The sequence below is a fragment of the Trichechus manatus genome, unplaced genomic scaffold (assembly GCF_000243295.1).
Source record: "Trichechus manatus latirostris isolate Lorelei unplaced genomic scaffold, TriManLat1.0 scaffold00075, whole genome shotgun sequence".
Taxonomy (NCBI): Eukaryota; Metazoa; Chordata; class Mammalia; order Sirenia; family Trichechidae; genus Trichechus; species Trichechus manatus.
In genome coordinates this window covers 911,530-938,219 of record NW_004444011.1, presented here as the reverse complement: position 1 = coordinate 938,219, position 26,690 = coordinate 911,530, and the positions used below count along the sequence as shown (strand labels likewise).

Below are 26,690 nucleotides of genomic sequence, written 5' to 3'. Positions count from 1 at the left end.
TCCTTTTATGTGGTGGATTACATTGATTGATTTTCTAATGTTGAACCATCCTTGCATACCTGGTATGAATCCTACTTGGTCGTGGTGTATTATTTTTTTCATTTGATGCTGAATTCTATTGGCCAGAATTTTGCTGAGAATTTTTGCATCTATATTCATGGTAAGTAATTTTCTTTTTTGTGATGTCTTTGCCTGGTTTTGGTATCAGGGTTATGCTGGCTTCATAGAAAGAATTCAGTAGTGTCACTTCCTTTTCTATGTTCTGAAATAGTTTGAGTAGTACTGGTATAAGCTCTCCTCTGAACATCTGGTAGAATTCTCCAGTGAAGCCATCTGGGCCAAGGCTCTTTTTTGTTGTTGGGAGTTTTTTTTTAATTACCTTTTCAGTCTCTTCTCTTGTTGAGTCTGTTCAGATTTTCAATATCACTTTACTGTAGTTTGGGTAGGGATTGTGTTTCTAGAAATTCATCCATGTCCTCTAGGTTTTCAAATTTGCTGGAGTATAGCTTTTCATAATGCTCTTTTATGATCCATTTTATTTCAGTTGAGTATGTTGTAATGTCCCCCATTTCATTCTTGATTTGCTTTATTTGTGTCCTCTCCTGTTTTTCTTTTGTCAGTCTGGCCAGTGGTTTGTTGATTTTGTTGATCCTTTTGATAACCAACTTTTGGTTTTGTTGATTCTTTCTATTGTTTTTCTGTTCTCTGTTTCATTTATTTCTGCTCTGATCTTTATTATTTCCTTTCTTCTAGTGGCTGTGGGCTTTTTTTTCTGTTCTCTTTCTATTTGTTTGAGTTGTGTATTTAATGTTTTGATTTTGTCCCTTTCTTCTTTTTTGATGTGTGCAGCTATTGCTATAAATTGTCCTCTGAGGACCGCCTTTGCTGTGTCCCAAAGGTTTTGGTACATTGTGTTTTCATTGTCGTTTGATTCTAGGAATTTTTTGATTCCATCTCTGATTTCTTCTATTACCCAGTAGTTTGTAAGCAGGGTGTTATTCAGTTTCCATGTAGTTGATTTTTTTCTTTGCTCTTTCTGTTGTTAATTTCTACCTTGATGGCATTGTGGTCAGAGAAGATACCTTGTATTATCTCAGCGTTTTGGATCTTGTTGAGGATTGCTCTGTGGCGTAAGATGTGGTCTATTTTGGAGAACGTTCCATATGCACTGGAAAAGAGTGTGTACTTTGCAGCTGTTGGTCTATATGTCTATGAGGTCAAGTTGGCTGATTGTGCCCTTTAGGTCTTCTGTATCTTTGCTGAGTTTCTTTCTAGATGTTCTATCCTTTACTGAGAGTGGTGTGTTAGAGTCTTCTACTATTATTGTGGAACTGTCAATTTCTCTGTTGAGTGCTGTTAGAGTTTGTTTTATGTATTTTGGAGTCCTGTCATTGGATGCATATATGTTTATTATGTTTATGTCTTCATGATGGATCATCCCCTTAGTCATTATAGAGTGTCCTTCTTTGTCTTGTATGGTGGAATTTTGTTTTAAAGTCTATTTTATCTGAGATTAGTATTGCCATTCTTGCTGTTTTTTGATAGCTGTTTGCTTGATGTATATTTTTTCATCCTTTGATTTTAAATAAATTCACATCTTTGTTTCTAAGGTGTGTCTCTTGTACACAGCATATTGATGGATCCTGTTCCCCCCCCCCATTCTGTCACTCTCCATGTCTTTATGGGTGCATTGAGGCCATTTAAATTCAGTGTAGTTATTGATAGATGTGAGTTTATTAATTTTATAGTCCTTTTTTTTTTTGTGATGCTAACAATTTCTTTGTTCCTCTTCCTCCCCTATGCTGAATTCCTTTTGTTTGTGGATTTTCTTTCATTTCTTTTGTTTTTGTAGGTTGTGTTTACTGAGGCTTTGTGTTTTTCCTCTTTATATTGATGAGCAGGTTTGTTAACTTTCTTTGTGGTTACCTTGAAATTTACCCTATTTTATAGTCCTTTTTTTTTTTGTGATGCTAACAATTTCTTTGTTCCTCTTCCTCCCCTATGCTGAATTCCTTTTGTTTGTGGATTTTCTTTCATTTCTTTTGTTTTTGTAGGTTGTGTTTACTGAGGCTTTGTGTTTTTCCTCTTTATATTGATGAGCAGGTTTGTTAACTTTCTTTGTGGTTACCTTGAAATTTACCCTTTCTTCTTAGGTTTGAAGCAGTCTATTATAACTGAGTATTGCCTTGCCTTCCTCTACATTAGAAGGTTCTATACCTACACCATTTAGTCCCTTTTTTATTGTTCTGATGTTGTTGTCATTTACAGATTAACCTCTCTGTTTCGCTGTTGTAATTCGTTTGGTTTTGGATAGTCCGTGAGAGTTCATTTTCTAGGTTTGTATCTGGCTGGTACGATCCTGCATCCTAGATTCAGCCTGTGGTCTGATATTGTTTGTTTTCAGATCGAGGACTCTCTTTAATAATTCTTATAAGTTTGGTTTGGTTTTTACATAGCCCCTTAGTTTCTGTTTATCTGGAAATGTTCTAATTTCACCATAATATTTGAATGAGAGTTTTGCAGGATACATTATTCTTGGCTGGCAATCTTTTTCTTTCAGGGTTTTATATGCGTCATCCCATTGCCTTCTTGCCTACGTGGTTTCTGCCAAATAATCTGAGCTTAGTCTTATTGTTTCTCCTCTGTATGTGACTTTTTGTTTTTCTCAAGCTGCTCTCAGGATTCTTTGTCTTTGGTTTTAGCGAGTGTGATTATGATATGCCTTGGTTATTTCCTTTTGGGGTCTATCCTATATGGGGTTCGCTAAGCTTCTTGGATGGTCAGCTTTTCATCTTTCATGATATTGGGGAAGTTTTCTCTCAGCCATTCTTCAGTGATCCTCTCTGTGTTTTCTGTTATCTCCTCCTGTTCTGGAACTCTGATCACTCACAAATTTTTGCTTTTGATTGTATCCCAATAAATTCTAAGGGTTTCTTCATTTTTCTTCGTTCTCTTTTCTGATTTTTCCTCAGAGTTGTATACAAGTGTTTATCTTCAATTTCGCTGATCCTGTCTTCCATCATTTCAAACCTGCTCCTCAGCTTTCCTATATCACTGTCCATTTCTGAAATCTTGTTTATCTTTTGGATTTCTAATTGTTATTTTTGTATGATTTCTAGCTGTGAATTTATTTTAGCATTTTTTTCCTGTATTATTTTCTTGAATTCTTCCATTTTTTGTCTGTATTTTCCATGGATTTGTCTATTTTTTCCTCATTTTTGTCTGTTTTTTGCTTGAACTCTTGGATAGTTCTGAATATTAGAGATTGGAATTCCCTATCAGTTAGTTCTAGTGACTTTTCTTCTCCTGGAAAGTCATCTTGTGTTTTATTTTGGATGCCTACTCGAACCATCCTCTCCTGTTTTTGTTTATGTTTTGATATTATCTTCTGTCTTTGGAACATTCAGTAGTTTTTTCCTCATTTTTTGATTGTAGCTTTGTTTGTTTTGTCCTCTTTTTAGTTTTATTTTGTTATGTCTGAGCAGGTGGCTGTGCATTCTTTATTGTTTGCTTGTCTGTGGGCACGATACTTTTCAACTCCTCCAATGGGCAGTGTCATTCACTCAGGTATCATACAGCAGAGCAGGTCCACCTGAAGTGGAGTTGCTGGGATGGGTTTTTTGTGGCTTGTACTAGGGCCAACAGGGCGGGCCGGGAATCAATGTAGGGCAGGCTCTGGTAGGCCATGCCTCTGCTGCTTGGGAGTGTGAACTTCAGCACATGGTGCAGGTAGGCAAGAAGGAGGGGAGAGATTGTAATGTGTGGAGCTAAGACGTGTATGGGAAAGAGGAGAGAAAGGAAAGAGGAATAGGAGCCAAAAACATACAAGCAAACAAACAAAAAAGAGTGCTAAGGGAGCTTGCTTTTGGAGTGGAGAGATGAGAGACTGAGAAATGGAGAAAAACAAAAAGAAAGAAAGTATAAAAGAAAAAAATGAATGATAAAAATTAGAAAAAAAAGAAAGAAAGAAGAGCCCCCAGGGATCCCACTGGTGCAGGTATAAGGATTGGGGAAGTTGCTCCCAGGTTGTGAAGTGCATCCTGGCTAGAAGGGGTAGAGATGACACACAATGTCAGGTATTCAGGAGACAGGAAGAGAAGGTAAGCATAGAGAGAGGAGAAACTGAGAAATGAAGAAAGACAAAAAGGGAAAAAGAGGGAAAAGAAAACAAAACAAAAAAAAAGAAAAATGAAATATCTTCAGGGATCCCACTGCGCATCTGCGTAGAGTAAGGGAGTAGATCCCAAGCTGTGCACTACTGACTGGCTAGAAGGGGGTCCCAAGCCGAGAAGAGAAAAAGAAAACAAACCAACCAATCAAAACAGAACAAATTTTTTAAAAGCCGGAATCCCACCAGTGTGGCGGTGTGGGGTGGGAAGCAGTTTCACAGTTGAGCGGTGTTTCAAAGCCTTTCAGGAAGAAGAAAAGATGGCACACAGAGCCAGGTATTTGAGAGAAAGGAGAGGGAAGTGGTGAAAGGTAAGGAAGAAATGAGAAGAAGCAGAAAAAAGCAACACTAGCAGCAAACAAATGGCACTCAGGGAGCCAGCAAGTATAGGCGGGTGGAATCTAAGCAGCACAGGGTGAAGCCAGTGCTTCCCGGCCAAGAGACTGAGGCTGCAGGAAGCAGAGAAGGCTGAGTAGGGGTGAAGAAGGGTGGGGGGTGGGAAGACGTATATTGCTGGTTACCGGTCGTTCTGTCTCCTGCTGGAAGCTCCGTGAAGCTGCTTTGTTGTACTCCCTGTTTGCTGATCTCTGATAGGAGTCCAAGATGGCGGATCCGTGCTGTGTTAGCTGATAGGGGACCTCTGCACATCTCTCTCCTCGCTCTCTGTTCTCTTTCAGTTTCTTATTCCGTTCAGTGCTTGGTGGAGTTCTTTACCACTTCATTTGATGCTTAGGGTTTCAGGACTGACATTTGTCTGTTTGACTTAGTTTTTTGGATCTTTGCTGTGGAGGGACGGTGTGGTGCTTCTGTCTATAGCACCATGTTGCCCAGAAGTCCTCTCATGTCATTAATTTTTAATGTTCTCTACTTGCAGTTTTGAAATCCTCCTTGACTGAAAAGTTATTTAGAATAGACAAACATAGTGTCTTACATGGTAAACTGAACCTCTTATCATAATTCTTTTCATCTCTCTACAGATATGTTTAGGGAGGAGGAATGCTAGTTTGGGAGTAGGAAGGCTGAGGAAAGATTTTCAGCACATTTTCTTGTCCACACACTTACTTCACTCTAATACTAGCCCCCAACTGCAGCAATAAGGAGGCTTCATATGAAATAGCTCCTTAAGTTGCACATCTCCTGGATCGTTTGCATAGTGCCAGTGTGTGTTAAGTAAATGGCTTTGGAGAAGGTAAATGAAAAAAAAATATTACTAGAATTATACATAGAAATCATCAAAAAGATCCTGGTCCCATATCCTGACCATAATGCTAAATGATCACATTGTGCATGTTGGAAAATAAATCTTAAAAAGAGAAAAATATGGCTAATTGTAATTAAAGTTCTTTTTTCAAATTAAATTATGTCTTAAAGGGACCAAGGACATTCACTATTTATAATTATGGTAATTTTTTTTTTTTTTGCAAAGGGAAGACAGATTTTGTAATACAAGTACTTCCTAAATTATCTGTTTTGACTTTTGTTAAATTTTCTTAGGGGCCTTTCCTAAGAGAGGTTACTCACATTTGCAACAGCAATGAAGACATGCAGAACTCTTATTCCCCAGGGGAATCTCTCTGATAATTTTTACTGCTGCTCTGGAATTCCTTCAACAACTTTTTCCCAAGTCAGTCTGTGTAATTTCTCAAGTCATCATATAGTCTGGGCAACTGGAAAATTCACCTGAGCCCATGAACTTCCTTGCTATCTTTATATTGCAATCTATGTTAGAGACATAATTTTGTTCAGCACTACTAGTAGAACAAACAAAAACTAGCAAGTTTCTGTTACTCCTGTAGCATTTGGCTGTTATACTAGAAAGAACAATAACATCCAAAGACGGAGGAGGTTAGATGCTTTTCTTATTTTACTAGCCAGTGCTAATAGCAATAAAAATTGGGGGTCAAGGAACTACTCAGGAGCTTCCTGAAAACTATAGTGAAAATATCACATGCATCATTAAAATTTTAGAACTCAACCTGGAAAGTTGCTTGTTAAGTCAGGGTAGTGGGCATTTTGTTTAAGCCCCATAAATGCTTCCAGAAGGCAGTGCTAAGAGCCTGGATTCTGATGTCAGATAGCTCTAGGTTTGAAATCTGACTCTGCCCCCTACTGGCTGTATGACATCCTGCAAATCATGGAATGCTAGTACTACAGCTAGAAGTCTCTGGGTGGTGCAGTTAAGTACTCGATTACTAGCTGAATGGTTAGTGGTTCAAACTCACCCAGAGACATCTCAGAAGACAGGCCTGGCAATCTGCTTCTGAAAGGTCACAGCCTTGAAAACCCTATGGAGCTGTTCTCCTGTACACACATGAGGTCACCATGAGTTGGAACTGACTTGATAGCAACTAACAGCAACAACAACATAGCTAATAACAACAATAAGAGTATCTAATATGTACTGAGAGTCCCTGGGTGGTGTAAGGGTTATTGCTCCACTACTAACCAAAATGTTACTGATTAGAACCCACCCAGAGGCATCTCAGAAGAAAGACTTGACAGTCTGCTTCCAAAAGGTCATAAACTTGAAAACCCTATGGAGCACAGCTCTACTCTGAAACACATGGGGTTGCCTTGAGTTGGAATTGACTTGGTGCCAACTGATCTTTTTTTTTTTTTCAAGCGTGCACTGAATGGTTACTATATGCTAGACAAGAGTTTTATACTTAGTGCTTTATACTTACTATCTCATTTAATCCTCATGTAAATCTTGTGAGGCAGGTACTATTATTGTCATTTTACAAATGAGTAAAAGGAGGAACGTAATTCTTCAAGTACGCACAGCTAGTGTAGGATCTGGGGCAGGAAAGCAGTTATTCTGTCTCCACATTCCAAGCTTTTAATCACACTCAGCTGCAGCTTCTCCGAGTATCATTTTCCTTATCTACAAAGTAAGAACAATAATAACTCTTGTTGGGTGGGCAAGAGGAGCAGGAATCATGTAGTAAATCATAGTACGATGACTGCTTCTAAAACTGGTAATTCATTATCGCTGCTGGTGGTGTTGCTGTTAACAGTGATAGTAACATTAGTCAACTCCTAACAGAAAAGATTGACTCATCCTTTATTCTGTGCACATATATCTCTGTGAACAGAAACGCTTTCTGCTCACTTAGGAAATGCTGGTAGAATCTCTACTGTTTCAGCAGGGCCAATGACCAGAGTCAACCAATGACTCAGGCACCCCATATGTGACCACCTGGGTGCCTTCCTATAAGTGTACACTCTCTAGCAATGTGCTCTATTTGTAAGAGAGTTAGCTCTCTCCTTCAGAGCCATGGAAATATAGCCATGAATCTGGGCCCAAGGTCCACAGTGTCTTTTCCTTCTTTCTACAAAAAAGACATCTTTCATCCTGGCAGCTCTACATGGCATTGTGAGATTTTGTCCAGGAAACTTTATGGAGTTGTCTGCCCTTATAGCATCATATAGGAGCCCTGGTGGCACAGTGGTTAAAGCACTTGGATGCTAACTGAAAGATTGGCAGTTCGAACCCACCCGCCGCTCCGTGGAAGAAAGGTTTGTCAGTCTGCTTCAGTAAAGATTACAGCCTTGGAAACCCTATGGGGCAATTATACTCTGTCCTATAAGGTCCCTATTAGTCAGAATTGACTCGACAGCAATGGGTTATAGCATCATAGAAGGAGCCCTAGTGGCACAATGGTTAAGGTTTGGCTGCTAACCAAAAGATCAGCCGTTGGAACCCACCAGCCACTCCGTGGGAGAAAAGACCTGGCAATCTGCTTCTGTAAAGATTACAGCCTAGGAAACCCAATGGGGCAGTTCTACTCTGTCTTATGGGGTCACTATGAGTTGGAATCCACTCGCAGGCACAGACAACAGCAACATAGCATCATATGAATTTTTAAAGGTTATTGCTGACCAGGAATTTCAGTACAAAACAGCCACATCAAAAGCAGCAGTCAGGTTCAACAGTCCTCACTTTAGTAGCAGTCTTTTCTTAAACACCAACAATTAACAGAGAGCAACATTACACAGCGTCAGTCACTCCTCAATTGTGAGCTTAAAACCTGGATGGGTAATTATTAGAGATATATGTTATTGCTACAGAAATACTTCTAGGCCAGACATGGAGGATGCAGTATCTGCATCCAAAGCCTCCTATGCACCAGGAGATGCTGGTCCAGGAAAGCCAGGCCTGGCCAGACAGCTTCCAGTTATCAGAGGAGCCTACTGTTGTCACCCAGTGCTCTCGCCCTGCAGCATATGGGCAGGCAGGCACAGCTGCACATCCTTCCACTTGCTGCCTTACAGCCACAATGGCTCAAAACCAGAGGTCATTTGAAAATAAGTACTGGCTAGTATTTTACACAATTGTTCAAATGCCTACTAGGCTAAAATTTCCATTCCTCAAGCAATGTCTCTCAATGTGTGGATCTGGGTCTACCTGTACCAGAATCTCTTGAGGGTGCTTGTTAGCAATGCTGATTCCTATGCGTATTTGTTTATTTGCTGTATTGTTTGTCTCCCTTGTTAGCCTGTAAGCCCTGGACAGCAGAGACGGTTTTGTTGACCCTGGCACCGCAGCACTAGAACAGTGTTGGCACGTTTGTTGTTGTTGTTGTGTGCCATCGAGTCGATCCCGACTCATAGCAACCCTATAGGACAGAGTAGAACTGTCCCACAGGGTTTCCAAGGAGTGGCTGGTGGATTCGAACTGTCGACCTTTTGGTTGGCAGCCTTCAAGGCTCTTAACCACTTCACCACCAGGGTAGTAAGGCTCAATAAAGAAGTCCTTGGGTGGCCCAAACAGTTAAGTGCTTGACTGCTGGCCGAAAGGTTGGCAGTTTGAACTTGCCTAAAGAGGTGCCTTGGAAGACAGGCCTGGTGATCTGCTTTAAAAGGTCACAGCCTTGAAAACCCTATGGAGCAGTTCTACTCTGCACACATGGGGTCGCTATGAGTTAGAATCAACTCAACAGCAATGGGTTATACAGACCTAAAGGAGCCCTGGTGGCACAGTGGTTAAGCGCTCCCTCAGCTGCCCACCAAAAGGTCAGCATTCAAACAGCCTCTCCATGTCTGCTTCCATAAAGATTATAGCCTGGAAACCCTATGAGGCAGTTCTGCTTTGTCCTATAGGGTGGCTATGAGTTGGAATTGACTCAACATCAAGGGGTTTGGTTTTTGGTTTATACAGACCTAGGTCCCTAAGTGGTGCAAACCGTTTGCACTCAACTACTAACATAAAGCCTGATTCAAACCGGAAGAAAAGTCCAGTTGATCTGTTTCGGTTGAGATTACAGCCAAGAAAATCCTATGAAGCAGTTCTACTCTGTAACACATGGGGTCACCATTGTCAGAATCAACTCCATAGCAACCAACAACAACATACTGACCTAAGATTCCCTGGATGGCGCAAATGGTTAAGCGCTTGGCTGCTAATTGAAAGGCTGGCAGTTCAACTCTGCCCAGAGGCACCTCGGAAGAAAGGCCTGGCGATCTACTTCCAAAAAAATCAGCCATTGGAAACCCTGTGGAGGACAGTTCTCCTCTGACACACATGGGGTCACCATAAGTCAGAATCGACTCAACAGCAACTGGTTTGGTTTGGTTTGATATCTGACCTACTGAATCAAATCCCTAGGAGCAGACTCAAACAGTATATTTTAAACAAGTACGCAGATGACTCGTAAGCACACTAAATTTTAACAACAATTGTTCTAAAGCAATTCAATCATTTCTATCAAAGATAAAAGGTTTTGTCCTCAGAAGTCCCCATACTAGCTGTCTGGTCAAACATTAAGGTAAGGTAAACATATTTATGTCATCCTAGGATTAAACTTCTGCCTTCTAGTCACACACCTCCAACAAATATTAATCTACCACCTGCAGTGTGCCCAGCTCTGGGTTCGTAAGTGAACAAAACAAATAAGGGTCTAGAGAAAACAGATGCCCTAGGAAAGATGAACGCCCTCCTTGTCAAAAGCCACACCCAACTCTTTCCACTCAGGAAGAGAAGTGAACATTTGAAGTTGATTATTTGACGAGCCTGCTCCCTTCTCCTTGCCCCTAAACTCACTGGTATGGAAATGGCACAGACCATATGTTAGTTTTCCAGGCAGGCTTGAATGATACCTCTGATCCATGAAAGCCAGATATTGCCTTAAAAGAATTGTATGGTGGAGAGAGGTTAAGAGCTCAGCTGCTAACTGAAAGGTCGGTGGTTCAAACCCACCAGCCACTCAGTGGGAGAAAGATGTGGAAGCCTGCTTCTGTAAAGATTTGCAGCCTTGGAAACCCTGTGGGGCAGTTCTACTGTGTCCTATTGGGTCGCTATGAGTCGGAATCGACTCAATGGCACTGGGTTTGGTTTTCTTTTTTGTTTTTTTCTATCTTAAAAGAGCCTACCCTTTCAAGATAGGTTTCCTGTATGTTTGGCCCCTTAGAGGTTGTTTTAGAAGCTTGGCATTTTATATTTAGTTACAACCTGGTCCTTTCCCACCATTTGATCTTAGGTAGTCACTACACCTCTCTTGACCCATTTCCTCATTTAGAAAATGAGAGGGTTAGGCTAGAACCAGAGCTTGAGTCCCTGCCAATTATATGCCCTAATCTGTGACTTCCTGATGACACCCTATTGCCTTACACTTAATAAAGTGTTCAGATGTGTTTAGATGAAGAAATAGTGGTTGTCAAGCTAGTCTTCCCAAAATTCTCCAAGGCAGAGATGTTTAGCTTGTGGTTTTTGTTGTTGTTAGGTGCCTTTGAGTCAGCTCCAACTCAGAGTGAGTTTATGTATAACAGAATGAAACACTGGCCTGGCCTGTACCATCCTCTTAAAAATTCAGGATTTTCAAAGCAAGTTCTAAGAACTCTTCTTCTCAGTTTTCATATTTACCTACGAAAAATACTGTGGCAATTTTAATGTGCTCAAAACTTTATTTAAAAAAATAAATGCTTGAATTTTCTTTGAAATGTAAACATTTTGTTTATATTAGGGCCAGAGGAAGGTTATAACCAGTTTCTGTCAAGTCAATTCCAACTCACAGCAACCCTATAGGACAGGGTAGAACTGCCCCATAGCGTTTCTAAGACTGTAATCTTTATAGGAGCAGATTGCCAGGTCTTTTCTCCCACAGAGCAGCTGGTGAGTTCAAACCGTTGACCTTTCTTTCAGTTAGCAGCCAAGCGCTTAACCACTGCTCCACCAGGGCTCCTTCAAAGTTTTGTAGCATAGCCTAAACTCATTGCTTTGAAGTGTTGGGAGAAATATAGGGAGTGAGATGACCTCCAGGGCAACTTTCCCAACTTCTACCACCGTGCCTTCTGGAAGGTTCCCACAGTCTCCCCTGTGAGGGGTACACCTCAGCTGAAGTTCCCAAGCAGTGAGCTGCTCTGAATCTGAGTCCGTACCCTTCTGCACTAAATGTAGGGCACTAAATTTAGTGCCCTTTTTTCCATTCCGGCCTGACAAACTAATCACTAGTAATTTGCCCATTATTGTTCCCAGGTAATTGCATTTTAACTGTCTTTCTTTGGAAAATGGCTTCACCTAAACCAGGGCTTTGAGACCTGTCTTAGGCTGGGTTCTCTAGAGAAGCAAAAACAGTAAAGTATATAAATATATATATAGAGAGAGAGATTATATCAAGTAAACAGCTCACATGATTGTAGAGGCTAGAACGTCCCAAGTCCGTGGATCAGGGTAGAGGCCTCTCCCAAGTCACACAGCTGCAGAAGCTGGCAAGCCCAAGATCGGCAGGTTGGAGGGCAGGGCTCCCACTCACAGGCTGTGCAGATCGACAGACTGACAGATCCCAGGTTCAGCAGATAAGCTGACAGCTCAGGTCCCAAGAACGGGAGATGAGACGACAGGAAGTAGCTGAAATCCAGAGAGAGCAAAAAGCCAGAACATCTGCTTATACACAGATGCAGGCCACACCCCCAAGGAGACTCCCTTTCATCTGATTGGCTACTCACAATATATTCAATCGTGGGAGTGATTACATTAAAACACTGATCATGGCCCAGCCAAGTTGACACACAATCTCAACCATCACAAGACCTAATGTCTGTTTTATATTACAACTATTTTGTAACACCTCCTTTATTAGCCTGAAATGAAAATCATACAAAATATAACTTACCTACTCAATACATAATGTCCAAGCTACAAAAAATGTAGGAATGTTGGAAAAGTAATTTTTAATAAAGTAACATATATCTCAATATGTAAAAGCTTAGGCAAGACTGCCCTAACAGATGTAGTGAGGTAGCCCAGTGCTTGCTCTGTGTGTGTCTAGAATCACAGGGATAAATCTTCTGTTGTGTTGGTGACTCAGATATCAGAACCCCACTCATTGCTCACTGAATGCCAGCATCCCCCAACCGCTTATGGTGACAGCCTCCTCCCACATAATTTATTTTCCCAAATTGCCGTTTGAAAACTTAGATCAATGACCCTGATAAAAATAGTTTAGCCCATTTAGCAACCTACATGAAAGCTATTCCTTTTTTTCATAAGACACTTTCTTTTTTAGAGTGGTTTTAGGTTTACAGAAAAATTGCACAGAAAGCAGAGTTCCCACATGCCCTCTCCTAGCACACGGTTTCTCCTATTATTAACAACTTGCATTAGTGTGGTACATTTGTTAACAACTGATAAACCCATACTGATACATTATTATTAACTAAAGTCCACAGTTCACATTAAGGTTCACTCTTTTTGTTGTACAGTCCTATGGGTTTTGACAAATACATAATGTCATGTGTCCACTATTACAGTATCTGTCCTAAAAATGCCCTATCCTCCACCTAGTCGTCATTTCCCCTCTCCTGCTGAACCCCTGGCAAACACTGATCTTTTTACTGTAAGAGAGCTATTTTGGTTTAAAGACTTTTTCACTGGGTGACACAAATGGTTAAGCACTGGACTACTAGCTAAAAAGTTGACAGAACCCACCCAGAGGCATCTTGGAAGACAGGCCAGGTGATCTGCTTCCGAAAAGTCACAGCCTTGAAAACCCTATAGAGCACACATGGGATTGCCATGAGTCTGAATTGACTCAACAGCAACTAACAACAACAACCAGCACCATTCAACTACCCTGTCTATCCTTTGCCTGTTTTTCCCAAAATCTTAGGATAAGAATATTATGTCACAATGTCTAATAACAATCTCAACAATGAAATCCAACATATATTGAGTGCTTACCATATACCAAGCACTTTTTAAGTCATTTTGCATTTATTTGCATTATTAATGCATTTAACCCTCATAATAACTATATAAGTAGTATTATTATCCCTTTTTTCCAGGGAAAATAGGCACAGGGAAATTAAGTAACTTGACAAAGGTCACATATCTAGTAGTATTAATTGGCTACTCTTCTACATACAACAATTGTTTCTGGTAGAAATTAGTATCTCTGATTATTATAATAGTCCAACACCTGTCAGTTTGCCATACTGTGACAGCTTTCATGTTACCATGACACTGGAAACTATTATGCCACTGGTATTTCAAATACCAGCAGAGTCACCCATGGTGGACACGCTTCAGTGGAGCTTCCAGACTGAGACAGTCTAGGAAGAAAGGCTGGGTGATCTACTTCCAAAAAATAGCCAGTGAAAACTCTACAGATCACAACAGAATACTATCAGATAGAGTGCTGAAACATGAGCTCCCTAGGTGGAAAGGCACTCAAAATACATATAAAACCAAAAAGCGGATTTCAGCATCCTGGCTATGATGAGGATGACACAGGATGGGGCAATATTTCATTCTCTTGTGCATAGGGTTGCCATGAGTTACGGCTGACTCCATGGCAACTAACAACAACATCTAACAAGGGTTTTAATGTAAGCAAGGGGTCATCTGTGTTTTTATTTTAAGAAAGAAACATTTGGGGCATGAAAGGATATTTCTTTTTAGGATGCCTGTCTATCTAACTGTTTGAGTCTGAGCTCATGAGTTCTTGGCCTGCTTTGTGTTTTTAGCCCTTGGGATGTAATTAGATAGCTTTTTGACTTAGTATTTTCATTCAGATGCTTCAAGATCAGGGTGGCCGAATGGATTACTCTCGTCTTGGCTTTTTGTCTATATGTGAAATTGCAGTTCTATTCATTAGAAGACCTGGAATACAGACCTGTACTCTCCTTTTCATTGCCAACTGTCTTGCTCCAAATCAGGCTTATTTTAATGAAATTAAGCTGATGACTTAAAAAGTAGGCTCTGAGCAAAGTAGAGGGACATTGTGGCTGTTCAACAAGATAACACAGTGTGGTTAGGAGTCACATAAACGTGCCATAGATTATAGCCAAGCATAGTTTAGGGAGGTGAATACATTTCTTGCTGGAAATAGCCAAGGAGTTGCTTTAACTGATCATTATTGTCAACTGTTTAGGGTTGGACTTTTACTCTCATGTGGCTGCTTATGTTGCAAAGGCAACAGAGTAAATTATTCAAAACAAAACTATATTTATTTTTTCTTTTAGAGGGAAAATGATCCCATCTGATCTTGAAAGAAGGATCCTTGAAGCCAAACAAAACGTAAGTGTGTGTTGGGGTGGGGAGGGGGAGGAAGAAGGGCTTTATCTAGCCATAACGAGCTGGGAGTACATACTTCTATTTCCAGCCAGTAGAGAAGCACACTTTCGTTTCATTTTAAAAATAGCATACAAACCTTCACCTCCCACCTTTCAGGAGAACATGGAGTTTTTCATCCTATCATTATTTATTTCTCTTAGTTACAGGCTCTGCTTTGGAAAGGTCTAAGCTGCTAATTGTAAGATATTGTAAGAGTTTCCAAAGCATTTGTCTTCCTGATGTGTTGAGGGTTAACATTAAACAGACACGCGTTTTGAAAGATAATTTTCACAAGTGGCAAGTATGCTAATGCAGTTTGTGAGTCAGAGATGTATAATTTTTTAAAAGGGACCAGCTTTTCCTGCCTAGATGCATGCTGATATGATTGGCTGTCCAAATATCTTATTTTGCAGGAAGCAATTTAGAACTCTTTTTCTAAGTAACAACTTCTGAAAACCTGTCAAAGATTCCCACAAAGCTCTAGGAACTCATTTACATCCCCCGATGTCTCACAAGCCAGAGTTTGTTTTTAGAACTCTCCTAGTTTAACTTTTGGTAGATATAACCTACAGTTCCTGCTTCAATGGCATAACACATACATTTTATTATTATAAGCTCAGGAATAATTATTTATTTCCATATGCCATTTTTCTACAAAGGAGAAAATTTCCCTGGTTCTTAGACTAGAACTACTGCTAGTAAAATAAACCACAAGATTAAACCTTTGCTGCCACCTAAAGACTCATGCCGTAACATCACCACGTTGCATTCCGAGTCATGCCATTACCATATTCATCTTATTTGTGGAATTCTGCCTTCTTTCGGAGCCCTCAGCGGCAGCCTATTATTTCAATCAATTTTCATTTAGCCATGACAAAACAGACTGAGGACTACTTAGAAGGAAAAAGCCATGGCTAATTATGTAGCCCCATATGAACCCTCACCTCTAAGACTCCAAATAAATTATCAGAGGATTTTCCAAAGAAGAACAATGGGTTGATCAGAGTTCTTTGTTTTTGTTCCCTTGCTGGTTCATTCTAGGGGGGTTATTAAGCTCAGATTCTCTGTTGTGAATAAGGAGGACTAGAAAGTTTACAAAGAAAAAAAAAAAAAGGCCAGGAAATCTACCCAGAATATATAAATGATGGTGGGCACCACAAAGTTTACTCACTTTTATGGTTGGCACAGCCTCTTCTGAGAACCCTAGTGTCTATTCCCATAAGGCAACTGGCAAGGCCACCAGAATGGGCCAGAGAAAACAGGTTCTGGAAAGTGAGCACAGATTCTACCAGGCTCCAAGACCAAAAACCAAACCATTGTGCCGTCAAGTTGATTCAGACTCATGGCATCCCCATGTGTTACAGAGTAGAACTGTCCCATAGGGTTTTCTTGGCTGTAATCTTAAGGAAGCAGATCACCAAGGCTTTTTTCCGTAATACCTCTGGGTGGGTTCAAACCGCCAACCTTTAGGTTAGTAGTTGCACACCAACTATTTGCACCACATAGGGACCTACCAAGTCCTAGGGTATCAATAAATTTTCTGATAGTTTCAAAAACGCAGATGCATATGATAGGAGGAGAATTTCCATTGTTTTCATCAGATTTTTAAAAGAATCCTTGAACCACTGTTTTACATTTTTGGGGGTTTTCTCCTTTGTCTAGGGATTTGTTCCTTTCCTTGTGAGTGCCACTGCTGGAACCACTGTGTATGGAGCGTTTGATCCCCTCTTAGCTATTGCTGACATTTGCAAAAAATATAAGATCTGGATGCATGTGGATGTAAGTATCCCACTACGGGCTGGCCATTAAAATGTTCTTGCTCATTTTCATCTGAGACTCATAGAAGGATTTTTTTTTTTCTTTTTCCCTTTATCAGCTTATTTTTCAGAATGGTAACATTTAAGCTTTTAAGGATTGCAGAGGCAAAGTAGCACACAACTCAACACAGTACACAGCATTCATAGGAAGCAGCTGGAGACTGATTATGCCTTAATGTCCCCAACATGATGATATTTTTATTTCTATGACCAGTGCATGAGCTGTGCACTTACTTTTCAACTCACTGAGCCATAAACATTCATGAAGGAACACAGCCTACATATACACACATTCACACACTTGCAGGTATTACTTTCTTGCAAGAATGATCAAAAGAGTAAAAAGATGATGCATTTATGTAGGAAACCTGCAAGATAAAAGTCTCAGGCTCAAGTTAGGTATTCATATGTTTAAGGAGGAAAGCAGGCATGACAGCTTACTAGGAAATCTGTACCAAATTTCTGATCATCAATGAGCTTAATCAGCTAAGAAGATAAATTATATTGGAGATGTTTTGACTCCAGGCTTAGTCACACTAAAAAATAATGGAAGTGTGCCCACCAAAACATTTTCAAATGAAAAAATATGTCAATTTTTAGAAGAATGAATTAAATGGATTTAAGTTTAGATCAGTATTACTCCAAGTGTTTCAAAGATCAGCTGCCATCTGCAAGCTGTTAATAATCTATGATGGGATAAGGAGCTGTGCCAAGCCATCACTAAGCACAGTGTTTGGTTTAGCTGACTTTTTTTTTGTTGTTGTTGCAAGACTTTCTCAGCAAAAGAAGCCATAAACTGATTTACATTTTGGTGCAAGATCTTTATGTTGTTGTGGGCTAGCACTTTGAGTAGCACTGGCTTAGATCATTTCAACTTTATAATAAGTACTCAGGCCAAATTAATTCCCTGCTCTAGAAGCAGAAAACTTCTGCAGGATAATCTAGGTAAATTTCCATTATTCCAGAGTTATCCTACATAGCAATTACCTATCTTCTTTTCCTTTCCTGATTAACAGTGTGAGTTGTTCATTAGGCTACAAGACACCCCTTCATTTTACACACAAAAGCACCGAGGACCCAAAGGGTAGTACAACTCAACTACCATCAGTGACCTAGGTTTTAGAACTGGAAAGCCTACTAAATCTTGCGAGCTGATTCGAGAAGTTGATTACCCTAACAACATGAAAAATAAGAATGTCCGTGTGTCCTATGCCAGCAGATGCTGTGATCTCTCCCCAAAGCTTCCTACTTAAATTAGAGCTGGGGAATCTTTTAACTGATTGGTTTACCTTTTGTTTGAAACATACCAAATTTACCACTTATTTTTATTAGCTTTAATGTTTAATATTTATACATTCTATAATTAAATTAGAATAATCTTAAAATATTACACATCTTGAAAACTAGATAATTTTTCAAAGTGTAAAAGAATTGAAATTACAACAAAGAAAACACACGATTACACCGTAACAGTTTTTTTTCTTTTAAAAATAGCCCAGGATTATTTTCCAACACAGAGTAAGGAATGTCAACATTTTAAAATTAGTCACCATCTTAACATCCTATTTGCAAAGGAGATTACTACTTGAGTACAGATTTTTCTTCAAATAAGTTGGTGTCAAGTACTTTATCTTCAATCTCACTAATTCTGACTTCCATTGCCTCAGTTCTGCTCCTATGACTTTCTACTGAGTTGTCTAATCCTGACATTTTATTGTTAATCTCCCGGATTGCTGATTGCTGTCTCTCTGTGGATTCTTGCAGCCTGTTACATTTGTCATTATGCTCTTCTCTAATCTTCTTAAGTTCCTCTATTGCGAGGTCTTCGTTTTGCCTAATTTCCTTCCTGATGTCTTGAAGAGTTCTGTATGTTAATCTTCTGTATTCTGCCTCTGGTAATTCCAAAAAATTTTCTTCCTCTGGAAAATTTCTAGATATTTTATTTTGGGAGCTTCAGGAAGAGATCATGGTCTGCCTCTTTATGTGATTTGATATTGACTGTTGTCTCCGAGCCATCAATAAGTTATTATATTTATTTTATGTTTGCTTACTGTGTCCTAGATGCTTGTTTTGTTTTGTTTTGATATGCTCAAATAGGCTGCTAGTGTGAGCTAGCCTGGTCACCGGCGCCCCTGAAGCTCCAACGTCCTGCCACCAGGTGGCCAGAACTGCCACTAAGTATGTGAGCCCAGGAGTCCACCCACTCCTCCTGTATGGATTCAGCTCAGGTGTCCTGGTAGTTGGCCACCAAGTGTGTGGTTCAGGCTCTCACCTACAGTCCTAGATAGGCATGGGTGACTGGTGTAGGCACAGGCAGCTGGCTGTAGCAAGGGGACACACTAAGCAAGGCAAGGGGCCAACGGCCACCCCGAAGTGCCTGGGAGGAAAGCGTGTCCCTCTTCCTTAGAGTGCCTACATGGGTGGGTTTTTCAGCCAGACTATGAGCACCCAATGCTGTTGGCTATAAGGACTGGGGGGCACCTCTTATTCTTGGGCCCCTGTTGCAGGTGGCTAGGTGGCATGGGTGGAGCCACCAGTCCTCAGGCCCCTGATGTGGGTAGGTGAAGACCTTGCTTAATGGGCAGAGCAGTGTCAAATGTCACGAACCTGCCACTTTACAGCTGAAACAGTTGAAGTTAGACTTCAGGTATATACCCTGTTGTACTGTGGTAATGAGGACCTACACTGTTGAAATGGGCCCACACAAGTATATGCATGGGGAAAGGCACTCAAAGTCCATGGATCCCTTATGCCTGTGCCTAGGCAAAGGAACTGTGCCTACCCAGAATTCCTGGCTTAGGGAAGCCGACAGATTATTTTTTACCCGTTTGTTAATTTGTTCCCTCTCTAAGGCCGAGAGAATGGCTGAGGGTGCATGACGGGTCCTGTTTCCAGCCCAGGGGACTCAGCAATTGCTGAAGATGTCCTGGACCCAGTGCAGAGCAGGGAGTGGGGAAGTAAATGGGAGAGAGCTTTTTCCCTAAGGGGAATGTTTTTGATCCGCGAGGTGGGCCAGACACAAGTACTTATCTTTTGCCAATCGAGGGCTGCTTCTCACTGGTTCTGGATGGCTGAGTAGACTCTCTGCTGCTGGGTCTCTCCAGATGTGGAAAACACCTCCTGAGCACTGCTGCTTGCCTGCTTCACTGCGCATCCCGAGCTGATCTGGGCTGAAGGGCTCTGGCTCCCACCGGGTCAGTTCTGGCAACTCCTCGCAGCTTCCAAACTGTCTCTCTGTCTCCCTGCCACTCAGTCCAATTCCTCAACTTTGCCTTTGATGTTCAGGGCTCCTAGATTGTCATATGTAATCGATGCACTTGTTTTTTTGGGTCTTTGTTGGAAGAAGGACCACCGGAAGCATCTGACTACTCCACCATCTTGGTCCTGCCCCACCCAACTTGAGTACAAATTTTTAAAGGGCATGTTCTAATACCTCAACTACTTGACTAGTACGAATCTTTCCTGTTTGCTTTTCTTGGGCAGGGAAATTATCTTTTCCAACATTACACATCAGTAAAATAAGATTGTTAAGCTGGTCTCTCCCTCTGGAATCATCCAGACTTCTCAAAAAGGTTTTCCTTGCCACTTGGAAGCTGTTTAATGGGTCCCTAGTCCATCTTCTCTACCCTTAACTGTGGGGAATATAAGGTTTCTTACTCTGAAAACATGAACATTACTGGGACTAATGGTGGTAGTGGTGAGTTGAGGGGGAAGATTGTCTCTTTCTTTTGTAGACTGAAATGTGCTCCAAATTTGGCTCCTTACGCTCATATAAATGTGGGATGGATATAAATTTAAACTTTGGAGTTCTGATGCTAGTAGAAGGTAGCCTAGGGTCAAGGAAATAATTTTCAACCTGCAAGACACTGTCTGTTCTAGAAGACACCAAACGATAGAAATCTAGTCAGTGGAAAACTGCTACCTTTTTCCTTGTATGATCTTCCTTTTTCAGGCAGCTTGGGGAGGAGGATTACTGGTATCCCAGAAACACAAATGGAAACTGAGCGGCGTGGAGAGGTACACACATTTTTCTTCTTAACAGTGTAAAGTGTGAAAGCTAAATATGAAAAGCAAATTTCCACTCACTTTCCAGGGACTCTTAGAATACAAGTTAGCCCACTTTGTGCAGTGCTTGTGTGCATTGCCTTGTGTGATCATTACACTCTTCATTATTTGTAAACAACAAAAAGAAATCAAATCCCATATCAAGTGACCCAGGCAAAATGGCTCTCAAATATATATTCTTACCTGGGGCCCATGGTTCACTGGAGGATTCAGGAATGACTTTTTGGGGGCCTCTGACCCAGCCACCATAATTGTTTACAGCTGGTAGACAGTCTGCATTTTTCTAGGTAGAAGGTCTATAGCTTTCATGTTCCACTACAGGAAAATACCCACTGCTTTTATAAAAACCAAAAAATAATTTTGCAAAGCAAATAAGCACATGATAATTTATTAATGTCAAAAGTTTGGGTTTGATATGGCTGGTTTACTTAAAGCAAGACATACTCATGATAACACCATCTCATGGTTTTATTCTTATGATAATTTTTTTCTGACGTAACTGTGATTGATGTTGCAAAGCACCTTTCATTCAGAGTCTAAGCTGTAAACTGTTAAGCTGCAACACACACACACACACACACCCCACACAAAGCACAAGGCATATTTAGATCCAAAGGGGAAAAAAAACCCAAAAAGTACAGAATACAAAATCCACCTCAGACTTTGGCCTGGACCATGTACAAGTGGAGCTCAGAGTTCCCAGTTCCCCCATCACATGATGGCAGGCAGTGTGAGCTCTGACACTCAAGGCATCTGAGAAACCCTGAATCCATCCGAGGCTGCCAAATGCCCAACATACCCTGCCAGATGCTGCTCAGGAAAAGTTTTCCCACTGGCTCTGCCCTGAGATGTCTTGGCATAATACCTATTCCAGGACATGGAAAGAGGCTAATGAAGCTGGGGAGCATCTATCAGCAGTGGTGTCACTAGGGTGGCACAGGGCTATAGACTGTACCGGGTGACCCTGTCAGAGGGGGTGACACCAAAATGACTGTCTATAAAATTTTTGTGCAATGTTTCAGCAGAAATTTATTATTTTTTATAAAACTATCCCTGTAGTTAGTTATAACAAAAAAAAATTTTTTTTTGTAAGCCCAGGTTACATGTATCAATATACTTAAACCAAAAAACCAAATCCATTGCTGTTGAGTCAATTTCGACTCATACCAACCCTATAGAACTGCCCCATAGGGTTTCCAAATGGCAGGTGGTGGATTTGAACTGCCAAGCTCTTAACCACTGCACCATCAGGACTCTATCAATAGAAGGCTAAAACTCTATGCTAATTTACTTTTTGAACCTTCTAATGCACTCAGGTCAGAGCTGTCATTATTATCCAATTACAACAACACTTCAAATCACGTGGTTTTGTCTCCACGCGCTGTTGTTTTCATTGCTGCTGGTGTTTTTATAGTCACTGATTTTTATCAAATTTTCTGGTGTTTTAGCTACAATATTGTGGTAATTAGTATTGGGGAGGTGACACATGAGTTACCACAGTAGGTGACACCAACCCTAGTGACACAACTGTCAGCACTGGCCATGCAAGGCAGCCAGGGACAGATCCCAGGCCCGCTCTCACACCCAGAGAGTCTACAGGGCAGGACAAGAATTAAGTTACTATGCTTTTGAGAGAGGGCCCCGCACATAGCATGTTCTTGTCTTTGAGTTTCTTTCTGACTGGCACAAAAAAATGCGCGTCTGTTATTCTACTTTTAATGTCATTTATGGCTCCAACTGTTGAAAGCCACGGCTCACCCTCCACCAATAGTTACTTGAAAACTCATAAATTACCTATCCTGGGTCTCAGAAAAATAAACACCCACCTGCTTTTGTACTAAAGACTATTATTTGAGAGCAAAGCTCAGAACATTCATCATGGAACACAGAGTCCTCTCGTTGCCACAATTCCTGAAACTGTATCATAATTTAACTTGCTAGATGGAATAGCCAAATATGAAGTCCACACAATGAGGAGACTCCCAGTCTTCTGCTTGTGCAGAACCCCCTTAACCACCCATGTACCTGCGAGTATCCATCTTATCAACTTATTAGCAAGAGGCTCACTTACTTTGCTGAATAAGGTTGTAGGACCAATGGAAGCTCCTGGGGCATAATGTGAGTAGGCCCAAGTTTAGGAAAAAAAGTTTACCTCACTTGAAGGTATTACATTTTCCCAAGCATTCTAAACCAAAACGTTTGTGGAGAAAATGCATGGCTAATTATTGTCCCCAAATCCAGAGGTTTGCCAGTGGTCCCAGGGGATCCCCAGAGTGCTGTCCTCATAACAAAATAGTGCAAGCTCAGAGAGCCATTTCCAGCATCCCCTCTGGGAACCAACCAAACTCTCAGAGAACAACTCTCTTCCTTGCTGACCCCGTCTGAATTTCTGGAGATGGCGTAGCTGACAGAATACAAGTATGTTTCTGCGCATTGTAAATAAGCCCTTCTTTAACCCCTCCTCATAGCAGGCTAGGAGTCCCTGGGTGGTGCAAACAGTTAAGTGCTCAACTACTAGCCAAAAGCTTGGCAGTTCAAACCCACCCAGAGGTGCCTCAGAATACAGGCCTGGCGATCTGCTTCCGAAAGGTCACAGTCTTGAAAACCCTATGGAGTAGTTCTACTCTACACACATGGCGCTGCCATGAGTCAGAATCTGCTGATGGCAACTAACGTGGCAACAACGTAGCAGGCTGCTGCTTCCCTATAATAATCCACTGCCATGTTCCTGCTCTCAAGGCTTCGTGGCCCAGCCAAAGTTTCCATTGCAGATTCTGCTGTACGAATTGTTCTCACTACCGCCCTGAGAGCTGGGAGTTCAAAAATTCAATTTAGCAGTTACTGAACATCTGTTTGAGGCAGCCACAGTGCTGGGCACAGTGACGGCACAAACACGAATGTGACATGAAGCCTGTCTTCAAGGAGTTTAGAATCTAGTAGAGAAGACAGACAATTAACAACGGGTCAAAATTCAAGGCAGGGAGAAGTAAAGGGTGAGGAGACAGAGAAGTGAGCTGATTGGAGGGCACAGAGGAAGAAATGATCCTTTCTAAACAGGCCTATTAAAGGAAGTGCTCACTAAGGGAGTCACCCTTGGAGCTTAACATCAACGAGTGAGGCGTCTTCATCTGGCAGAAAATGAAAGAAGGGCGTTCAAGCGGAATGAGTGTCATGAGCAGAGGCACTGAGGTTTGGAAACACACAGGTCCTTGGAGAAAGTTTACACCAGTTGGACTGGAGAATCCGATGGATGCAGGGGACAATGGGGGCAGTGGCAGATGGTGCTAGGAAGTTACTGGAAAGTCCAAAAGTCCTATCCAGTGGGTGTCAGCTGAGGACCTACCTGCAGAACCAAATCAGAATCACCTGGGGGTGCTAGTTTACATCACATGAATCCCTGTTCAGAGAATCCCTGCACAGAGACTCGCTGCTGTGTGAGCCATTTACAAGCGGGAGAACCCAGATGGTGTCTGCCATTGAAATAGATTCTGACTTATAATGGCCCTATCAGACAGAGTAGAACTGCCCCATAGAGTTTCCAAGGAGCAGTTGGTGGGTTCGAACTGCCTACCTTTTGGTTGACAGCCAAGCTGTGAACCACTGCATCACCAGGGCTCCACAGACAGGAGAGCAGTAAATTACTCAAGTGTGTTGGGAAAAAAAGATTGCATACTGCCACTGTAGGAGCCATAGTAGGGTTTTGAGAAGAAAAGTGGTATTATCTGTGGTTTGGAAAGATAACTCTGGATTCAAGAGGAGATAGAAGCCAGGGACTAATGAGAAGCTATTATGAAAACGCAAGTGCAGGAGGTTAAGAGATGCTGAAGGTGTAAACTGGCATAGTAGCAGTGGACAGGGAAATGGGTGGATGAACCCAGGGGACATGGGAAACAGAACTGGAAAGGACCATATCCAGAGAGCAGGAAGAAGAGAAGGAACCAAAGATGACTCTGAGGTTTGGGGGCTGGATGCTTAAAGGAAAATGGCTCCAAGAACTGAGCGACGGAACTTAGAGAAGAATAGATTTAGACGGATGAGGAGTGGGCAGGCTAATGACTTCATTCAGGGTCTGCTGAGTTTGAGGTACAAATAATGGCACAAGAATATGTCTTCATAACAGCCCTGGGGGATTCGCTTCTCTCCAACTTACTGAAAACCACAGAAGCCACATGACTGACTCCCATGAGAAAACATTTTGAAAAGGAACCTGAGGCTGTTTTTGACAAATTGCCAAAATTTCTCAAATAAATTAAGGCCATCTCATCAAATCACTCTGTGTGGCTTTTTAGCATCTTTAGGAGGCAGCTCCTCCAGAGAGAGGCACGACAGACAATTCAGTGACACGTAGTTGTGGGCCTTGGCAGCTTCCATTCTAAAACAACAAACAGACCACTGCCTAGAAATAGACATACACAGTCAAAGAAACGGCTTCCTTACTGACCAACCTGAGTTTTACCATAATTAGACATAAAACCAGAAAACAAAACCTACTGCCGTCAAGTCGATTCTAACTTACAGCAACCCCATAGGACAGAGTAAAACTGCCCCATAGTGCTTCCAAGGAGCAGCTGGTAGGTTCGAACTGCTGACCTTTCAGTTAGCAGCTGAGTTCTAAACCACTGCACCACCAGGGCTCCTAATTAGACACAGAGCTATAGAATGTGGGCCACGAAGCCTTGAGAGCAGAACATGGCAGTGGATTGTTACAGGAAAGCAGCAGCCTGCTACGTTGTTGCCACGTTAGTTGCCATCAGTAGATTCTGACTCATGGCAGCCCCATGTGTGCAGAGTAGAACTACTCCATAGGGTTTTCAAGACTGTGACCTTTTGGAAGCAGATCGCCAGGCCTGTATTCTGAGGCACCTCTGGGTGGGTTTGAACTGCCAAGCTTTTGGCTAGTAGTTGAGCTAGTAGTTGAGCACTTAACTGTTTGCAACACCCAGGGAGTCCTAGCCTGCTATGCGGAGGGGTTAATGTCACAAAGCTAGTAAATGACAGAACTGAAATCAATAGAAAGAGCCAACTTTGTTTAATGCTTACTGTCTGTCAGGCACAGTCCTAAGCACTTTACCCAAACTATTTATTGCTATTCTGTTAGACACAGAGAGATTAAGTAACTTGTTAAAAGTCATGCAGCAAGGAGAGCAATAAGGCAAGAAAAAGAAATAAGGGGCATCCAAATTGATAATGAAGAAGTTAAACTGTCCTTGTTTGCGGATGATATGATACTATACGTAGAAAACCCTAAAGACTCCACAAGAAAACTACTGGAACTAATGGAAAGATTCAGCAGAGTAGCACGATACAAGATAAACATACAAAAATCGGTTGGATTCCTATACACCAATAAAGAGAATGATGAAAAGGAAATCAGGAAAGCAATACCATTACAATAACCCCTAAAAAAATAAAATACTTAGGATTAAATCTAACAAGGGATGTAAAAGACCTATACAAAGAAAACTACAAAACACTACTGCAAGAAACCCAAAGGGATCTACATATATGGAAAAACATACCATGTTCATGGATAGGTAGACTCAACATAGTGAAAAAGACAGTTCTATCCAAAGCAATTTACAAATACAATGCAATCCCAATCCAAATACCAACAACATTTTTAAAGAGATGGAAAAACTAATCATTAACTTTATATGGAAAGGGAAGAAGCTCCGGATAAGTAAAGCTCTACTGAAGAAGAATAAAGTTAGAGGACTAGCACTACCTGACTTCAGAACCTACTATACAGCTACAGTAGTCAAAACAGCCTACTACTGGTACAATGACAGATACACTGACCAATGGAACAGAATTGAGAACCCAGATGTAAATCCATCCACCTACGGTCACCTGATCTTAAACAAGGGCCCAAAGTCCATCAAATGGGGAACAGACAGTCTTTTTAACAAATGGTGCTGGCAAAACTGGATGTCCATCTGCAAAAAAAAAGAAACAGGACCCATACCTCACACCATACACAAAAACTAATTCAATTTGGATCAAAGACCTAAATATAAAGCCAAAAACTATAAAGTTCATAGAAGAAAAAATAGGATCAATGCTAGAGGCCCTAATGCACGGCATTAAC

The 26,690-nt window shown here is 41.2% G+C and overlaps 1 protein-coding gene across 1 annotated transcript in view; it reads left to right on the top strand.

The window, feature by feature from the left end:
* GAD2 (glutamate decarboxylase 2) overlaps nt 1–26,690 on the top strand; it is a 115,386-nt gene that overhangs the window by 58,335 nt on the left and 30,361 nt on the right. Inside the window, exons 9-11 of the mRNA XM_004380525.2 lie at nt 14,630–14,684; nt 16,383–16,499; nt 20,490–20,554. Coding sequence (XP_004380582.1) covers nt 14,630–14,684; nt 16,383–16,499; nt 20,490–20,554 — 237 coding nt within the window. The remainder of the gene's footprint in view (nt 1–14,629; nt 14,685–16,382; nt 16,500–20,489; nt 20,555–26,690) is intronic.